Genomic DNA, 17,500 nt, shown 5'->3' on the forward strand with positions numbered 1-17,500 from the left:
CACCCAATTGTCATCCCCCATCCTCTCCACATGCCCAAACCATCTCAGTCTACCCCTCCTCATCACAACACCAGTACACTCCAGTCCCATCCTTCCTCCCAAACCATCTCAATCTACCCCTCCTCATCACAAACCATCTCAATCTACCCCTCCTCATCACAAACCATCTCAGTCTACCCCTCCTCATCACAGCACCAATACACTCCAGTCCCATCCTTCCTTCCAAACCATCTCAATCTACCCCTCCTCACCACAAACCATCTCAATCTACCCCTCCTCATCACAAACCATCTCAATCTACCCCTCCTCATCACAAACCATCTCAATCTACCCCTCCTCATCACAAACCATCTCAGTCTACCCCTCCTCATCACAGCACCAATACACTCCAGTCCCATCCTTCCTTCCAAACCATCTCAGTCTACCCCTCCTCATCACAACACCAATACACTCCAGTCCCATCCTTCCTCCCAAACCATCTCAGTCTACCCCTCCTCATCTCAAGACCAATACACTCCAGTCCCATCCTTCCTCCCAAACCATCTCAATCTACCCCTCCTCATCACAACACCAATACACTCCAGTCCCATCCTTCCTCCCAAACCATCTCAGTCTACCCCTCCTCATCACAAACCATCTCAATCTACCCCTCCTCATCACAACACCAATACACTCCAGTCCCATCCTTCCTCCCAAACCATCTCAGTCTACCCCTCCTCATCACAAACCATCTCAGTCTACCCCTCCTCATCACAACACCAATACACTCCAGTCCCATCCTTCCTCCCAAACCATCTCAGTCTACCCCTCCTCATCACAACACCAATACACTCCAGTCCTATCCTTCCTCCCAAACCATCTCAGTCTACCCCTCCTCATCACAACACCAATACACTCCAGTCCCATCCTTCCTCTCAACTCTTCACACAGGATCCCCTCATTCACGGACGCACTACACATCCCTCTAATCACTACCTCTGTATATCTGAGGCTGAGAATATTCACTACAATATTCTCTCACAGCTTACCTCTTTGCATGACGGGTGCTTCAGTGATTCATTGCCAAATTGATAACCGCAGCAGCCAAAGAAGGACTGCGCATCCATCTGAACTGCCGCTCCTGTGTAGTTCCACCCCTGCAAGATCGTACACGGATGGTTTCATTTCGTTTATAGCGTTTAATCACACAAGGAGCGTTTGTTTCGCTTATATTTACCGCAAACTCTCCATTATGTGTTGTAATTCAGCCATCCCTACGCTGAATAAAGCAAACTGGTGCATCAGCCAGCTCTCTCTCTCTCTCTCTCTCTCTCATATATTAAACAAACCCAAACTTTTCCTTGCAACTCTCTCTCTCTCTCCCTCTCTTTCTCTCTCTCTCTCTCTTATACAACTCAAACTTTTCCTTGCAACTCTCTCTCTCTCTCTCTCATTTATTATACATATCCAAATTCTTCCTTGGAACTCTCTGTCTGTCTATCTGTGTCTGTCTGTCTATGTGTCTGTCTGTCTGTCTCTCTGTCTATGTGTCTGTCTGTCTGTCTATGTGTCTGTCTGTCTATCTCTCTGTCTATGTGTCTGTCTGTCTATCTATCTGTCTCTGTCTGTCTATCCATCTGTCTGTCTGTCTGTCTGTCTATCTCTCTGTCTGTCTCTCTCTCTCACCTTCGCTGCCACAATCCTCTGTTGGTCTTCGTTGATGGCCAGGCAGGCACAGGCGACGGAGAACTGAATGATGAAGATGATGAACAGAACGATCATGTAGAAGAACAGCATCACCTAGAACGGAGAACAACAATAACAAAATGAATATCGGAAATCTTAAAATTGTGGTAGGTGCGAGCGCTCACCATCCACTCACTCAATGTAGTGCTACTTTGCATATCTGCCCTTTCCTCTCTTCCTTCCTTCCTCTGTTATTCTTCATTCTTTCCTCTTCCTTCTGCCTGTGGGTCACTTTACACTCCCTCTTCTGTCTTTCTTTCCTTCATTCTTTCCTCTTCCTTCTGCCTGTGACTTTACACTCCCTCTTCTGTCTTTCTTTCCTTCATTCTTTCCTCTTCCTTCTGCCTGTGGGTCACTTTACACTCCCTCTTCTGTCTTTCTTTCCTTCATTCTTTCCTCTTCCTTCTGCCTGTGGGTCACTTTACACTCCCTCTTCTGTCTTTCTTTCCTTCATTCTTTCCTCTTCCTTCTGCCTGTGGGTCACTTTACACTCCCTCTTCTGTCTTTCTTTCCTTCATTCTTTCCTCTTCCTTCTGCCTGTGGGTCACTTTACACTCCCTCTTCTGTCTTTCTTTCCTTCATTCTTTCCTCTTCCTTCTGCCTGTGGGTCACTTTACACTCCCTCTTCTGTCTTTCTTTCCTTCATTCTTTCCTCTTCCTTCTGCCTGTGGGTCACTTTACACTCCCTCTTCTGTCGTTCTTTCCTTCATTCTTTCCTCTTCCTTCTGCCTGTGGGTCACTTTACACTCCCTCTTCTGTCTTTCTTTCCTTCATTCTTTCCTCTTCCTTCTGCCAGTGGGTCACTTTACACTCCCTCTTCTGTCTTTCTTTCCTTCATTCTTTCCTCTTCCTTCTGCCTGTGGGTCACTTTACACTCCCTCTTCTGTCTTTCCTTCATTCTTTCCTCTTCCTTCTGCCTGTGGGTGACTCTACACTGAGTGACAAGCCAAATGGTTTCCTGTACACCAGGAAACCATTTACTATGCTGGGTGGTAACCATAACACCAAATTATGGCGCCTGGTGGTTTAGTGGGTAATTAAGGCGCTCCAATCGGACTGAGCCGGTGCAGGTTTATATCCAAGGGGTGGTTGGGGTTTATTGCTCATGTAATGCCACTCAGGTATGAGTGAGGCTGGTCACTCTCATCTTAAATGTCAGCACCAACTTGCCTAGCCCCGGCCTCCTACGCTCCTCATGGGGCAACACAGGATTGGAGGATGGATGAATGGATGAAGGCTTAAGATATTTTGAATTCTCTAGAGCAAATTTTAAACAGAGAGAGAGAGAGAGATACAGGTATATGGAAAGACAGACAGATAGATAAGTAGACGGACAGGCAGAAAGAAAGATAGATAGATAGATAGAGGTACCTGATGATGTTTGCACCCATGCATTCAATTTTAAATAAGTAGAGAGAGAGAGACAGAGAGAGAGAGAGAGAGGTATATGGAAAGAATGTTAGATATATATATAGGTAGACAGACAGACATAGATAGACAGATAGATAGAGATAGATAGATAGACAGATAAACATACCTGATGATGTTTGCTCGCGCCAATAAGTCCGATGATGGAGATAAAGAGCAGAAAAACCCCACAGGCGATGATGCCAGACACGAGAGAAAGGGAGGTGACGAACGAGGACGCTCTGGCCGCCGCTGCCACCCCTATCATGATAAACGCCACCACCTGCAAGACGGAGAAAAACGTAAATAAATAAAACACACACACACACACACACACACACACACACACACACACACACACACACAAAATTAGGTTGTCTATGTTATCTATCTGTCTATCTATTGCCAGACGTCTTAATCCCATAAGGGGTGGCCACAAACAAATCGCCTCCATGTCACCCTGTCCCCATTTCACTGACCTGCCCTCAACTCACACCCTCCTCTCTCATATACCTCTCTACTCCATCCCTCCATCTCATCCTTGGCCTTACCCTCCCTCTCTCCCCCTCCACCTCACTCACATACACTCTCCTCATCAGTCTCTCACCCTCCATCCTCTCCACATGGCCAAACCACCTCAGTATGTTTCTCCTAACACTTCCTATCACATCCACATCCACACCACAACGCTCCTTTATATCCTCATTCGTCAGCCTGTCTCTCCATGTGACTCCACATCCACACCACAACGCTCCTTTATATCCTCATTTGTCAGTCTGTCTCTCCATGTAACTCCACATCCACACCACAACGCTCCTTCACTTCCTCATTCGTCAGCCTGTCTCTCCATGTGACTCCACATCCACACCACAACGCTCCTTCACTCCCTCATTTGTCAGTCTGTCTCTCCATGTAACTCCACATCCACACCACAACGCTCCTTCACTTCCTCATTTGTCAGTCTGTCTCTCCATGTAACTCCACATCCACACCACAACACTCCTTCACTTCCTCATTTGTCAGTCTGTCTCTCCATGTAACTCCACATCCACACCACAACGCTCCTTCACTTCCTCATTTGTCAGTCTGTCTCTCCATGTAACTCCACATCCACACCACAACGCTCCTTCACTTCCTCATTCGTCAGTCTCTCTCTCCATGTAACTCCACATCCACACCACAACGCTCCTTTATATCCTCATTCGTCAGTCTGTCTCTCCATGTAACTCCACATCCACACCACAACGCTCCTTCACATCCTCATTTGTCAGTCTCTCTCTCCATGTAACTCCACATCCACACCACAACGCTCCTTTATATCCTCATTCGTCAGTCTGTCTCTCCATGTAACTCCACATCCACACCACAACGCTCCTTCACATCCTCATTTGTCAGTCTGTCTCTCCATGTAACTCCACATCCACACCACAATGCTCCTTCACTTCCTCATTTGTCAGTCTGTCTCTCCACGTGACTCCACATCCACACCACAATGCTCCTTCACTTCCTCATTTGTCAGTCTGTCTCTCCATGTAACTCCACATCCACACCACAACGCTCCTTCACTTCCTCATTCGTCAGTCTCTCTCTCCATGTAACTCCACATCCACACCACAACGCTCCTTTATATCCTCATTTGTCAGTCTGTCTCTCCATGTAACTCCACATCCACACCACAATGCTCCTTCACTTCCTCATTTGTCAGTCTGTCTCTCCATGTAACTCCACATCCACACCACAACGCTCCTTTATATCCTCATTTGTCAGCCTGTCTCTCCATGTAACTCCACATCCACACCACAACGCTCCTTCACTTCCTCATTTGTCAGTCTCTCTCTCCATGTAACTCCACATCCACACCACAACGCTCCTTTATATCCTCATTTGTCAGTCTGTCTCTCCATGTCACTCCACATCCACACCACAATGCTCCTTCACTTCCTCATTTGTCAGTCTGTCTCTCCATGTAACTCCACATCCACACCACAACGCTCCTTTATATCCTCATTTGTCAGTCTGTCTCTCCATGTAACTCCACATCCACACCACAACGCTCCTTTATATCCTCATTCGTCAGTCTGTCTCTCCATGTAACTCCACATCCACACCACAACGCTCCTTCACTTCCTCATTCGTCAGCCTGTCTTTCCATGTGACTCCACAGGCTCCTCTTAAATAACTCATTTCCACTGCTCTCACTCTTGACTTGTGTCCTTCCAACAACGTCCAAGCTTCACTTCCATACGTTAGAGTTGGTATCACAATACTGTCATGTAGTAACTTTTTCACTTCCATGCTCACTTCCCTGTTTCTTATCACTGCCATACCATACTCTCTTCTATTTTCCTTCCAGTTCTTGCTTATCACCAGACATACTCCCTCTCTTGCCCTCTCATTCTCAGTAACTCCCGCACATACACCTAAATCATACTCCCATTTCTCTCACTCTTTCACCTCTCCATTTAGTCCCAGTCAATCCACATACATCCACTCTTGAATACTCGCTCTCTTTCACTTCATCATTCACTCTCTCACATTCCACATTCCCATACTCCCAAATCTCTCACTCTTTCACCTCTCCATTTAGTCTCAGTCAATCCACATACATCCACTCCTGAACACTCTCTCTCTCTCTCTCTTCATCATTCACTCCTCAGTCTATCTATCTATCTATCTATTGCCAGACGCCTCAATCCCGTTTGGGGAGGCCACAAACAAATTGCCTCCAAGTCGCCCTGTCCCCCGCCATTTCACTGCCCTGCTCCCAGCTCACATCCCCCTCTCTCATATACCTCTCCACTCCATCCCTCCATCTCATCCTCGGCCTCCCCCTCCCTCTTCCCTCCTCCACCTCACTCACATACACTCTCATCGTCAGTCTTTCACCCTCCATCCTCTCCACCCCATCCCTCCATCTCATCCTCGGCCTCCCCCTCCCTCTTCCCTCCTCCACCTCACTCACATACACTCTCTTCGTCAGTCTTTCACCCTCCATCCTCTCCACACGCCCAATCCACATACATCCACTCTTGAACACACTCTCTCTCTCACTTCATCATTCACTCTCCCATTCCACGTTCCCACCCTCAGAATGTCCTTTGTCCGTTCCTTAGGCGTCGACGTACGGTCCGTCCTGGTCCGAGGCGCTTTATTCGCTTGTTTGGTTACTTCTTTTTACAGGAGGGGTAGACCGAGGATGAGGTGAAGGGATGGAGTTGAGAGGTATATGAGGGAGGGGGGAGGGAGTTGGGGGGAGGGCAGTCAAATGGTGAGTGACAGAGCGACTTGGAGGCGTTTTGTCTGCGGCCACCCTTTGCGGGATTAGGGCATCGGGCTATAGATAGATAGAGATAGATTTTTACGGGGTGGGGCACTAACCCACCACCAACCCTTTTAGTTGCCTCACATGACATGCAGGGAAACTGGGGGAGTGGTCTTGAAACCCCCCTACCCCCAGGGGGGAATAATAATAATAATAATAATAATAATAATAATAATAATAATCTATCTATCTATCTATAGCCCGACGCCCTAATCCCGCAAAGGGTGGCCGCAGACAAAACACCTCCAAGTCACTCTGTCACCCACCATTTGACTGCCCTCCCCCAAACTCACCCCCCCCTCCCTCATATACCTCTCAACTCCATCCCTCCACCTCATCCTCGGTCTACCCCTCCCTCCACAACACCTACATACACCCTCTTAGTTAGTCTTTCATTCTCCATTCTCTCCACATGTCCAAACCACCTCAGTGTATTTCTCCTAATCTTTTCAACCACATCCACATCCACACCACAGCGTTCCTTCACTTCTTCATTCGTCAACCTGTCCCTCCACGTCACTCCACATGCTCCTCTCAAGTAACTCATTTCCACTGCTCTCACTCTTGACTTGTTCCCCTCTTGCAAGGTCCACGCCTCGCTTCCATACGTCAGGGTAGGGATCACAATACCATCATGCAGTGACTTCTTAACTTCCATACTCACCTCCCTATTTCTCATCACTGCTTTCAGTGAACCAACAACCTTCCTTCCCTGCTGTACCCTTTCACGCACTTCATCCCCCAAAGTTATCTATCTATCTATCTATCTATTGCCAGTCGCCTCAATCCCGTTTGGGGTGGCCACAAACAAATTGCCTCCAAGTCGCCCTGTCCCCTGCCATTTCACTCCCCTGCTCCCAACTCACACCCCCCTCTCTCATATACCTCTCCACCCCAAAGTTATAATAATAATAATAATAATAATAATAATAATAAAAACAATGTATAACAATAATCATAATACCAGTAGTGATAGTACAGGAGATGGTGATGGTGGTAGTAGTAGTAGTAGTAGTTATATAATGATAATAATAGTAGTAACAGTAGTAGTATTGGTAGTAGTTATATAATAATGGTGGTAGTAGTAGTAGTAGTAGTAGTAATAATAATAATAATAATAATAATAATAATAAATAATAATAATGATACGTGGATATCCTTAATTAGGTTTGTGAACACTTGTAAGTCAATCAACCCAGCAACAGCAACACTGGCCACCATTACTGCATTATACACTACTTAATTACACTCAAAAACACTCATTAACACAACTAATAACCCCTGATAATTAAGGAAGTCATTACCTGTCATTAACCAAATTTGTGAAGACTGGAAACAGGTTGGTGGGGGTTCTTTGACAGGTATACGCCACTTCACACCTCCAATTAAGCTCAAACTACACACATACTCACCACATAGAGTATATTGAGGGCTAAGAGGGAGTTTTTGGAGCAGGTAAATCCGCCACACATCTTGTATTACGAGTTATTTCTCTCTTATCAAAGGAAGAAAACAGTGACGTGTTGACAGTGCGCCCAGACTACAAGTACTGGGTATCGATTATCGCTAAACTCCTTCAAAACTGCTAGAAGGTCGCTAAGTACCAAAAATCGCCAAAAAATACATTATAAAAAAGGTGCTAAGATTTCTAGGTTATCACTAGAACTGTATTAATATTCCTAGGATATAGTTAGATTTCTTGTAGCTAGACGTAATCAAATTATCGCTACATAAAATTCGCTACCTCCAGACCTAGCGGATAAGACGCTACATTGGCACTTTTGGTATCGATTGTCGTTCTGTCGACGTCACCTCCCTCGTGATCATCAGGACAACCTGTTTCCATATCTATAACTGGAAATATTTCAGTAATAATGCTTTTATGGAACTCAAATATAATAATTATTTGTATTATTTATTGCTATTTCCTTCCAGAAATGAAATAGCTGCTGAAACTCACTCAATGTCATTTTACAATATAAACAAACTACATGTGCTCATCTCAAGTGGCCAAGAAATAAATACCTTATGAAGGAGTTATATATAAATTATAATGCAATAAAGTAACCATATTTCCCCCCTATTCCTTCACGTTTCTGGGCTATAGAAAATTATGCGTCAAATTCATGATTTTAAGATGGGACTTGCCAAATAAGATGCACACGATTTGACCCTTTATACACCTACATGGCGATAATAGAGAATCGTAAACTACTTAAGAAACTTGGAAAGCTTTATGGTACTGTATAAAGAATTTAACACTTTCTCGATAAACTGACAGCGTAACAGCGTGGTAGCTTCTTATGCTCACGCCGTACTCACAAATCCTCACGTGAGCAACAAAAACACGCAAATATGAACTACTGAATGTTACTTGTTCGGTGTAATAATGATAATAATAATAATAATAATAACAACAATATTAATGGAACTTAGATCAGGTTAGCTCATTAAATCACAACGTCCCATCACTATACTATACCAAATCGCCTAACGTGGACAACCTAACTACCTATGGCACGAGTTGCACTTACTAAAAGACAGATTCTTAAGTAAAACATGGAGTGAAGTTTCCGTGGGTTTTATTTTTCACACACACTTCAGTCTGTTGTAACTTTTTTCCCTCCTCAGGAAAGATAAGGAGTGTACGTGCATCATACTCCCGTCTCTTATCTCCAAAAAGTAGTTACGAGAGGATATACCCAGGAGGCTTTTATTTATATATTTATTTTCTTTTTTTATGCAAGGGAGAAGGAACCAAAGGCCACAAGCCCGAAAGATTGCTTCAAGGAAAAATAAAATATCAGCCATTTCTGTCCTCCCTCCAGCTCACATCCCTCTGCCATATACCACTCCATCCATCTCATCCTGCCTCCCCCTCCACCTTACATATACTCCTCGTTAGTCTCTCCATCCTCTCCACTAAACTACACATACGAGAAAATTAACCTCCCAATACGTAAGACTGAATTGCTTAGTGAAATGTGTTAGGGTGCTTTCTATGCAAACGTGGCTAACCTTTGATCGCTTATCTATGGTCGTTAATGGCACTGATACGCCTTATCGTCCCCACTACTGATTAAGCCTCTTGTCAGTTGAGGAAGCACCCTAACAATTTTCCTTAAGTGATTTATTTCGCTTATTACACCTTACTGTCCTCTGTGTTACACTCTAACATCACCAAAGCTCCCTAACACCTTTTCCTAAACGATTTATTTTGTTTATTACACCTTACTTTCTTCTTCTGTTACTTAAATCACTCTAACATCACCAAAGCTCCCTAACACCTTTTCCTAAGCAATTTAGTTTGCTTATTACACGATATTGTCCTCTTCTGTTACATAAATCCTTTCAATATCACCAAAGCTCCCTAACACCTTTTCCTAAGTGATTTATTTTGGATATTACACCATACTGTCCTCTTCTGTGTTACATAAATCCTTCCAGTATCACCAAAGCTCCCTAACACCTTTTCCTAAGCAATTTACTTTGCTTATTACACCTGATCGTCCTCCTCAGTGTTACATAAATCCTTCCAATATCACCAAAGCTCCCTAACACTTTTTCCTAAGTGATTTATTTGCTAATTACACCTTTATGTATTATTTAAATCATTCTATCATAATCCCCATACATAATGCACAAAATAATACTAATCAGCCATATCCAAAAATAAATCACTAAAGAAAAGGTGTTAGGGAGCTTTGGTGATACTGGAAGGATTTATGTAACACAGAAGAGGATAGTAAGGTGTAATAAACAAAATAAATCACTTAGGAAAAGGTGTTAGGGAGCTTTGGTGATACTGGAAGGATTTATGTAACACAGAAGAGGACAGCAAGGTGTAAAAAGCAAACTAAATCACTTAGGAAATGGTGTTAGGGAGCTTTGATGATATTGGAAGGATTTAAGTAACACAGAGGAGGACAGTAAGGTGTAATAAACAAAATAAATCACTTAGGAAAAGATGTTAGGGAGCTTTGGTGATACTGGAAAGATTTATGTAACACAGAGGAGGTCAGCAAGATGTAATAAGCAAAATAAATCACTAAAGAAATGGTGTTAGGATAAGCAAATCACTAAAGAAATGGTGTTAGGATAAACAAAATAAATCACTAAAGAAATGGTGTTAGGGAGAAACCATATGGGTCATAGGCACTGATAAGATAGCCACCTTCACCTCCACAACAAGGCTGAGGAAACTGATGATGAAGGGCTGGAGGAAGAGTGGCCAGATAGCACAGGACTGAATGACATGGGGGTGATAAGTTTGTGGCTGCACCTTGATGTATATTAGTGATCAAGAGATGGAGAGCGAGTGGCGTGACAGAAGATTATATAAGCCAAGAAACCATTTACAACGCTGGGTGGTAACCATATAACCAAACCATACGTGCTGCCTACGTGTCAACAAGTGGGTTGGTGGAGGGTTAGTGCCCCTCCCCGTAAAACAACAAACTCAAAGTCAAATGGCCACCCCTTACCGGATTATGGCGTCTGGCAATAGATAGATAGATAGACAAATGGCCACCCCTTACCGGATTATGGCGTCTGGCAATAGACAGATGGATAGATAGATGTGTAGTGCATTCAATTACAGGCAGGGGCTCGAAGTTTAAAAGGGCACCTAGCCTCTATTGAATGAATTAAGTCTCAATCAATCAATCAATCAATCAATTTCCTGTGGCACCTCAAGGGATGCATAGGGCCTTGATGAACTCTCTCCACCAATATTTCTCTCTCTCCATCCCCTTCAGGTCCCACCAACACTCCTCTCCTGTTTCTCTTTTCATTGTCCTCAACCAGGTCCCCCTCGGCCTACCTCTGCCTCTTCTTCCTCTAGCAATCCACTCTGGCACATCCTGTATTAAACTGCCTTCTTTTCTGTATATGTGCCCCAGCCATTGCCTCTGCCTCTTCTTCCTCTAGCAGTCCCAGCCATTGCCTCTGCCTACCTCTGCCTCTTCTTCCTCTAGCAGTCCCAGCCATTGCCTCTGCCTACCTCTGCCTCTTCTTCCTTGAGCAGTCCCAGCCATTGCCTCTGCCTCTTCTTCCTCTAGCAGTCCCAGCCATTGCCTCTGCCTACCTCTGCCTCTTCTTCCTCTAGCAGTCCACTCTGGCACATCCTGTATTAAACTACCTTCTTTCCTATATACGTGCCCCAGCCATTGCCTCTGCCTGTCTCTGCCTCTTCTTCCTCTAGCAGTCCCAGCCATTGCCTCTGCCTACCTCTGCCTCTTCTTCCTTGAGCAGTCCCAGCCATTCCCTCTGCCTCTTCTTCCTCTAGCAGTCCCAGCCATTGCCTCTGCCTATCTCTGCCTCTTCTTCCTCTAGCAGTCCACTCTGGCACGTCCTGTATTAAACTGCCTTCTTTTCTATTCAAGTGTCCCAGCCATTTCCAGCGAGACAGTCTCACATATTCATCAACTGGTTCCACTCTAAGTCTACACACAATTAAAATTTTCAAATTTATCCAGAGTATGCAAACAATAATACATTTGGAAAATTTTTCTATACATGGCCGACACCAAATAAACATACACCAATAAAGCGTCAACTCCCAGACAAGTGATTTTAGTTCAACGAAAAACTTCCTATTTCTCCCATCTTTCCTGTCACTTCTTATTGCTTTTCTTTCCTTTACAGGTGGCTTTACATTGAGTGACAAGCCAAATGGTTTCCTGTAAGCCAAGAAACCATTTACAACGCTGGGTGGTAACCATATCACCAAACCATACGTGCTGCCTACGTGTCAACAAGTGGGTTGGTGGAGGGTTAGTGCCCCTCCCCGTAAAACAAATAACTCAAAGTCAAATGGCCACCCCTTACCGGATTATGGCGTCTGGCAATAGATAGATAGATAGACAAATGGCCACCCCTTACCGGATTATGGCGTCTGGCAATAGATAGATAGACAGACAAATGGCCACCCCTTACCGGATTATGGCGTCTGGCAATAGATAGATAGATAGACAAATGGCCACCCCTTACCGGATTATGGCGTCTGGCAATAGATAGATAGATAGACAAATGGCCACCCCTTACCGGATCATGGCGTCTGGCAATAGATAGATAGATAGACAAATGGCCACCCCTTACCGGATTATGGCGTCTGGCAATAGATAGATAGATAGACAAATGGCCACCCCTTACCGGATTATGGCGTCTGGCAATAGATAGATAGATAGACAAATGGCCACCCCTTACCGGATTATGGCGTCTGGCAATAGATAGATAGATAGACAAATGGCCACCCCTTACCGGATTATGGCGTCTGGCAATAGATAGATAGACAAATGGCCACCCCTTACCGGATCATGGCGTCTGGCAATAGATAGATAGATAGACAAATGGCCACCCCTTACCGGATTATGGCGTCTGGCAATAGATAGATAGATAGACAAATGGCCACCCCTTACCGGATTATCGCGTCTGGCAATAGATAGATAGAAAAAACTACAGCGTATATAGACTGCAGGAAATAATGACTCAATGATTTCAGCACAAACTTCATTATGTTAACACTGTAAACGGATGACACTTCACAGGCTAAGCGTTCTGTGGGCAACTTCTTTGAACACATCGATACCTTCACTGTGGTTGATTCTGACAGGCATTGTGGCATCAGCTCAAACAAAATTGGGAATATCTCCTCAATACTGTTTCCCTTCATTGTGTTAAGCATCGTAGTTTTGAGGGTAAGAGAATGAGCACGGCAGCGGCCGGACTGACTCTATCGGATACGTTTGTGTGAAGCTGCAGAACGTGGTGAATGTTTTTGGCATATCTGGTAGAACCAGGATTCCGGGGGCTTGAATGGTGAGTGAATGGAAGCATGGCCCATTGGATTGGGCAAGTTTGGGCTGTCTGGACATTGCTACTCCTCACCCTGCCCTTGGGTGGGAAAGGAGGTCCCGATGATGATGATGATGATGATGAGGATGATAAATTCAAGATCATCAGCTCTGACTGTACGTTGTGTACCTCGTCCATCTTGTAGAACTGACATAATTTTTGCACTGACTTGAGTGTCCGTTCCTTCACAGTTTCTTTCCAGTTATGTTGTTCTGCCAGACAGTGAAAGGCACGTAGGATATGCCTAGCTGCATTTTTGCCATCTTTAAAAACTCCTTTCTAGTTCTTGAGCAACTGTGTCTAAAAACACACAAGACATTTTGCACGGTAGTAGTCATCCACACTTTGACACTGCTGGTCTTCAGTGGCAGAAGTGGCGCTGTACCTGTATTGTTCAGGGATTTTCCTTCTCTTACCTTATGAAGGAATCACAGACGGAGGGTCTTTGTCCAAGGATTCAGCTTTTTCTTTGGCACTTCTGAAAACCTCTTGGAACTTCTCTTCATTTCTTAAAGTTCTTATGTTCCGCTGCACTCCACCTACAACTGTGTGTGATGCTGCCAAAACAAGGTCTTTCTGCTGTAATGCATCAGATGCATGTGCAGTCTCTTGAAAGGCTGGAGTGGTGATCTCAAAGAAAAAAATCAAAGCTAATGTTCTTCAGTACCATTAAGGCATCCCCTGCTGATACATCAGGAGGATCTCTCTGCATCATTTTCACAGCTGACAAACCCTGCCTCAGAGTCCTATGGGCTGATTCCCTGCAAACTCATCTTTTGTCTGACAGCTTCTGGGGGAGGCGGTAGCTCAGTTGGTAGAGAGTTGGCCTGCAGTCTTAATGGACCCGGGTTCAAATCCCGCTGGGGCAGGGAAGAGTTAAAGGATTTGAATTCAGTAAAGGCAGACTTTACTCATTTACCAGAAGACCCACCGACATGTGGTAAAAATACCCCCACTAATACCAATACACCAGTCCTGTATGAGACAGCCCTAGCATGTATTCAGTATGGACGGTGGGTGTTAGCGCCGAAGTGGGGACATGTAGAGGTGTACGGTATGTAGGAGGACTACTGGGCCATGAGTGCAGGTTGTGAAGCCTTTGCCCAGAGTCGGTCATATAATAAAAAAAAAAAAGTGGACGCTGACCTTGGTATATTACTTTTTGAATTTCCATAAATGACACATATCGGCAACAAAAGTATACAGTTTCTCAGCCAAACACACCATTTTCTGACGTCACAGGTTCTCACTTGACGTCATCAGATATTTCAGGACAGTACAGGCCAGGTAACAGCGCACACAGAACACATGGAGCAAAAAGGGTTGGTGCTCAGGCCCCCCCAACACCCCCCCCTCTGCATGTGCCTGGGAGAGAGGGCAGCCTGATAGCATAGGACAGAATGATACTATGGGGGTGATCTGTGGCTGTACCTTGGTGTATATTAGTGATCATGAGATGGAGAGAGTGCAGCGTGATGGCATAGGACTGGAGGCAACTGGCTTGTGGCTACACGGAATTAAATGTCTGGGTGGCCATTGATAGATACATGATAGATTTCCTCCACCACCATCTCTCTCTCTCTCTCTCCCTCTCTCTCTGTCTCTCTCTCTCACCTAAGATGCTGATATGCAAGAAAAACATATCAGAACAGCATCTTTCTCTCTCTCTCGTATGATATCGTTTATAAATGCTTCAACATGCTTGCGTGTGTCAACCTTGGTCACCTAATGGCGGCTCTCCATGCTGCTCAATCTCTGGCAGCCTCCCTATTCAGTGCCTTATCCCTGAGGTCACTCTCTATGACCTTATCCCAGGTCTTTTTTGGTCTGCCTCTCACAACCCCACCCTCGACACACACCTCACCTGCCACACCCAATTGTCATCCTCCATCCTCTCCACATGCCCAAACCATCTCAGTCTACCCCTCCTCATCACAAACCATCTCAATGTACCCCTCCTCACCACAAACCATCTCAGTCTACCCCTCCTCATCACAAACCATCTCAATGTACCCCTCCTCACCACAAACCATCTCAGTCTACCCCTCCTCATCACAAACCATCTCAATCTACCCCTCCTCACCACAAACCATCTCAATCTACCCCTCCTCACCACAAACCATCTCAGTCTACCCCTCCTCATCACAACACCAATACACTCCAGTCCCATCCTTCCTCCCAAACCATCTCAGTCTACCCCTCCTCATCACAACACCAATACTCTCCAGTCCCATCCTACCTCCAAAAACATCTCAGTCTACCCCTCCTCATCACAACACCAATACACTCCAGTCCCATCCTTCCTCCCAACTCTTCCATCGTAAACCCAGTCCCCCTCCTCATCACAACACCAATACACTCCAGTCCCATCCTTCCTCCCAAACCATCTCAGTCTACCCCTCCTCATCACAACACCAATACACTCCAGTCCCATCCTTTCTCCCAAACCATCTCAGTCTACCCCTCCTCATCACAAACCATCTCAATCTACCCCTCCTCATCACAACACCAATACACTCCAGTCCCATCCTTCCTCCCAAACCATCTCAATCTACCCCTCCTCATCACAAACCATCTCAATCTACCCCTCCTCATCACAAACCATCTCAGTCTACCCCTCCTCATCCCAAACCATCTCAATCTACCCCTCCTCATCACAAACCATCTCAGTCTACCCCTCCTCATCACAAACCATCTCAATCTACCCCTCCTCATCACAAACCATCTCAGTCTACCCCTCCTCATCACAACACCAAAACACTCCAGTCCCATCCTTCCTCTCAACTCTTCCATCGTAAACCCAGACACTACCATACAGCATTACACTCCTCACACACACACACACATCCACCTAATCATTGTCATTTCTGTACGTCTGAGCCTGTGAATATCCTCTTCCTTTACTGCCCAGGTCTCACTACCATACAGCATTACACTCCTAACACACACACACACTAACATACACACATACACACACTAACATACAGCATTACACTCCAAACACACACACACACACACACACACTAGCATACAGCATTACACTCTTAACACACACACACACACACATTACCATACAGCATTACACTCCTAACATCATCATCATCATCATCAGGACCTCCTTTCCCACCCTAGGGCAGGGTGAGGAGTAGCAATGTCCAGACAGCCCAAGTTTAACCAGTCCAATGGGCCACACTTCCATTCACTCATCATTCAAGCCCCCGGAATCCTGGCTCTATCTGATACGCCAAAAACATTCACCACGTTCTGTAGCTTCACATAAACGTATCCGATAGAGTCAATGGGCCACACTTCCATTCACTCATCATTCAAGCCCCCGGAATCCTGGCTCTTCCTAAACTGTAACCAACCTACTCTCACTTCCCAAAATGCATCATACGCAAAATCACATTCACTGCCTCTCCGAAAACTCAATAATCTTTTTTCGTTCCATGTTCTTCGTACTATACATAAAGGGAGCTTGGTTTTGAGTGATATTCATTTACTCAAATTTATTACTGTACCCGGTTTAGCAGACAGACTTTATTATTATTATTATTATTATTATTATTATTATGATGATGATGATGATGATTATTATTATTATTATTATTATTATACTTATTCTTGTTCTTTACTATATTTATTTTTATATTTATTGTTTTATTAAAGATACAAACATGAAGGCTTATATGTGAGAATCGGACAAGAGGGGCGGCCATTCTATCTATCCATCTATCTATCTATCTAGTCTTTCTCCCAGTATTTCTCTCTCTCTATATCCTTGTCCTGACTCTATCTATCTATTGCCAGATGTCTTAATCCCATAAGGGGTGGCCACAAACAAATCGCCTCCATGTCGCCCTGTCCCCCGCCATTTCACTGCCCTGCTCCCAGCTCACACCCCCCTCTCTCATATACCTCTCCACCCCATCCCTCCATCTCATCCTTGGCCTCCCCCTCCCTCTCACCTCCTCCACCTCATTCACACATGCTCTTCTAGTTAGTCTCTCACTCTCCATCCCCCCAAATTACACCCCCCTCACATACCTCACCACTCCATCCCATCTCATCCTCGGCCTCCCCCTCCCTCTCCCTACTTCACCTCACCCACACACACTCTCCTAGTTAGTCTTACAGAGTCCATCCCCCCAGCTTACACCCCCCTCTCCATCCCTCCATCTCATCCTCAGC

General features: G+C 45.0%; 1 protein-coding gene across 1 annotated transcript in view; it reads right to left on the reverse strand.

The window, feature by feature from the left end:
* Tsp97E (Tetraspanin 97E) overlaps positions 1-7,994 on the reverse strand; it is a 19,142-nt gene extending 11,148 nt beyond the window's left edge. Inside the window, exons 1-4 of the mRNA XM_080269741.1 lie at positions 7,867-7,994; positions 3,263-3,415; positions 1,666-1,779; positions 1,029-1,136 (exon numbers count right to left, since the gene is read on the reverse strand). Coding sequence (XP_080125867.1) covers positions 1,029-1,136; positions 1,666-1,779; positions 3,263-3,415; positions 7,867-7,926 — 435 coding nt within the window. The 5' untranslated portion in view covers positions 7,927-7,994. The remainder of the gene's footprint in view (positions 1-1,028; positions 1,137-1,665; positions 1,780-3,262; positions 3,416-7,866) is intronic.
* Between the last annotated feature and the right edge of the window lie 9,506 nt (positions 7,995-17,500).

Source organism: Coenobita brevimanus, chromosome 36 (genome assembly GCF_032717465.1).
Source record: "Coenobita brevimanus isolate Jiangsu-jjx chromosome 36, ASM3271746v2, whole genome shotgun sequence".
Lineage (NCBI taxonomy): Eukaryota > Metazoa > Arthropoda > Malacostraca > Decapoda > Coenobitidae > Coenobita > Coenobita brevimanus.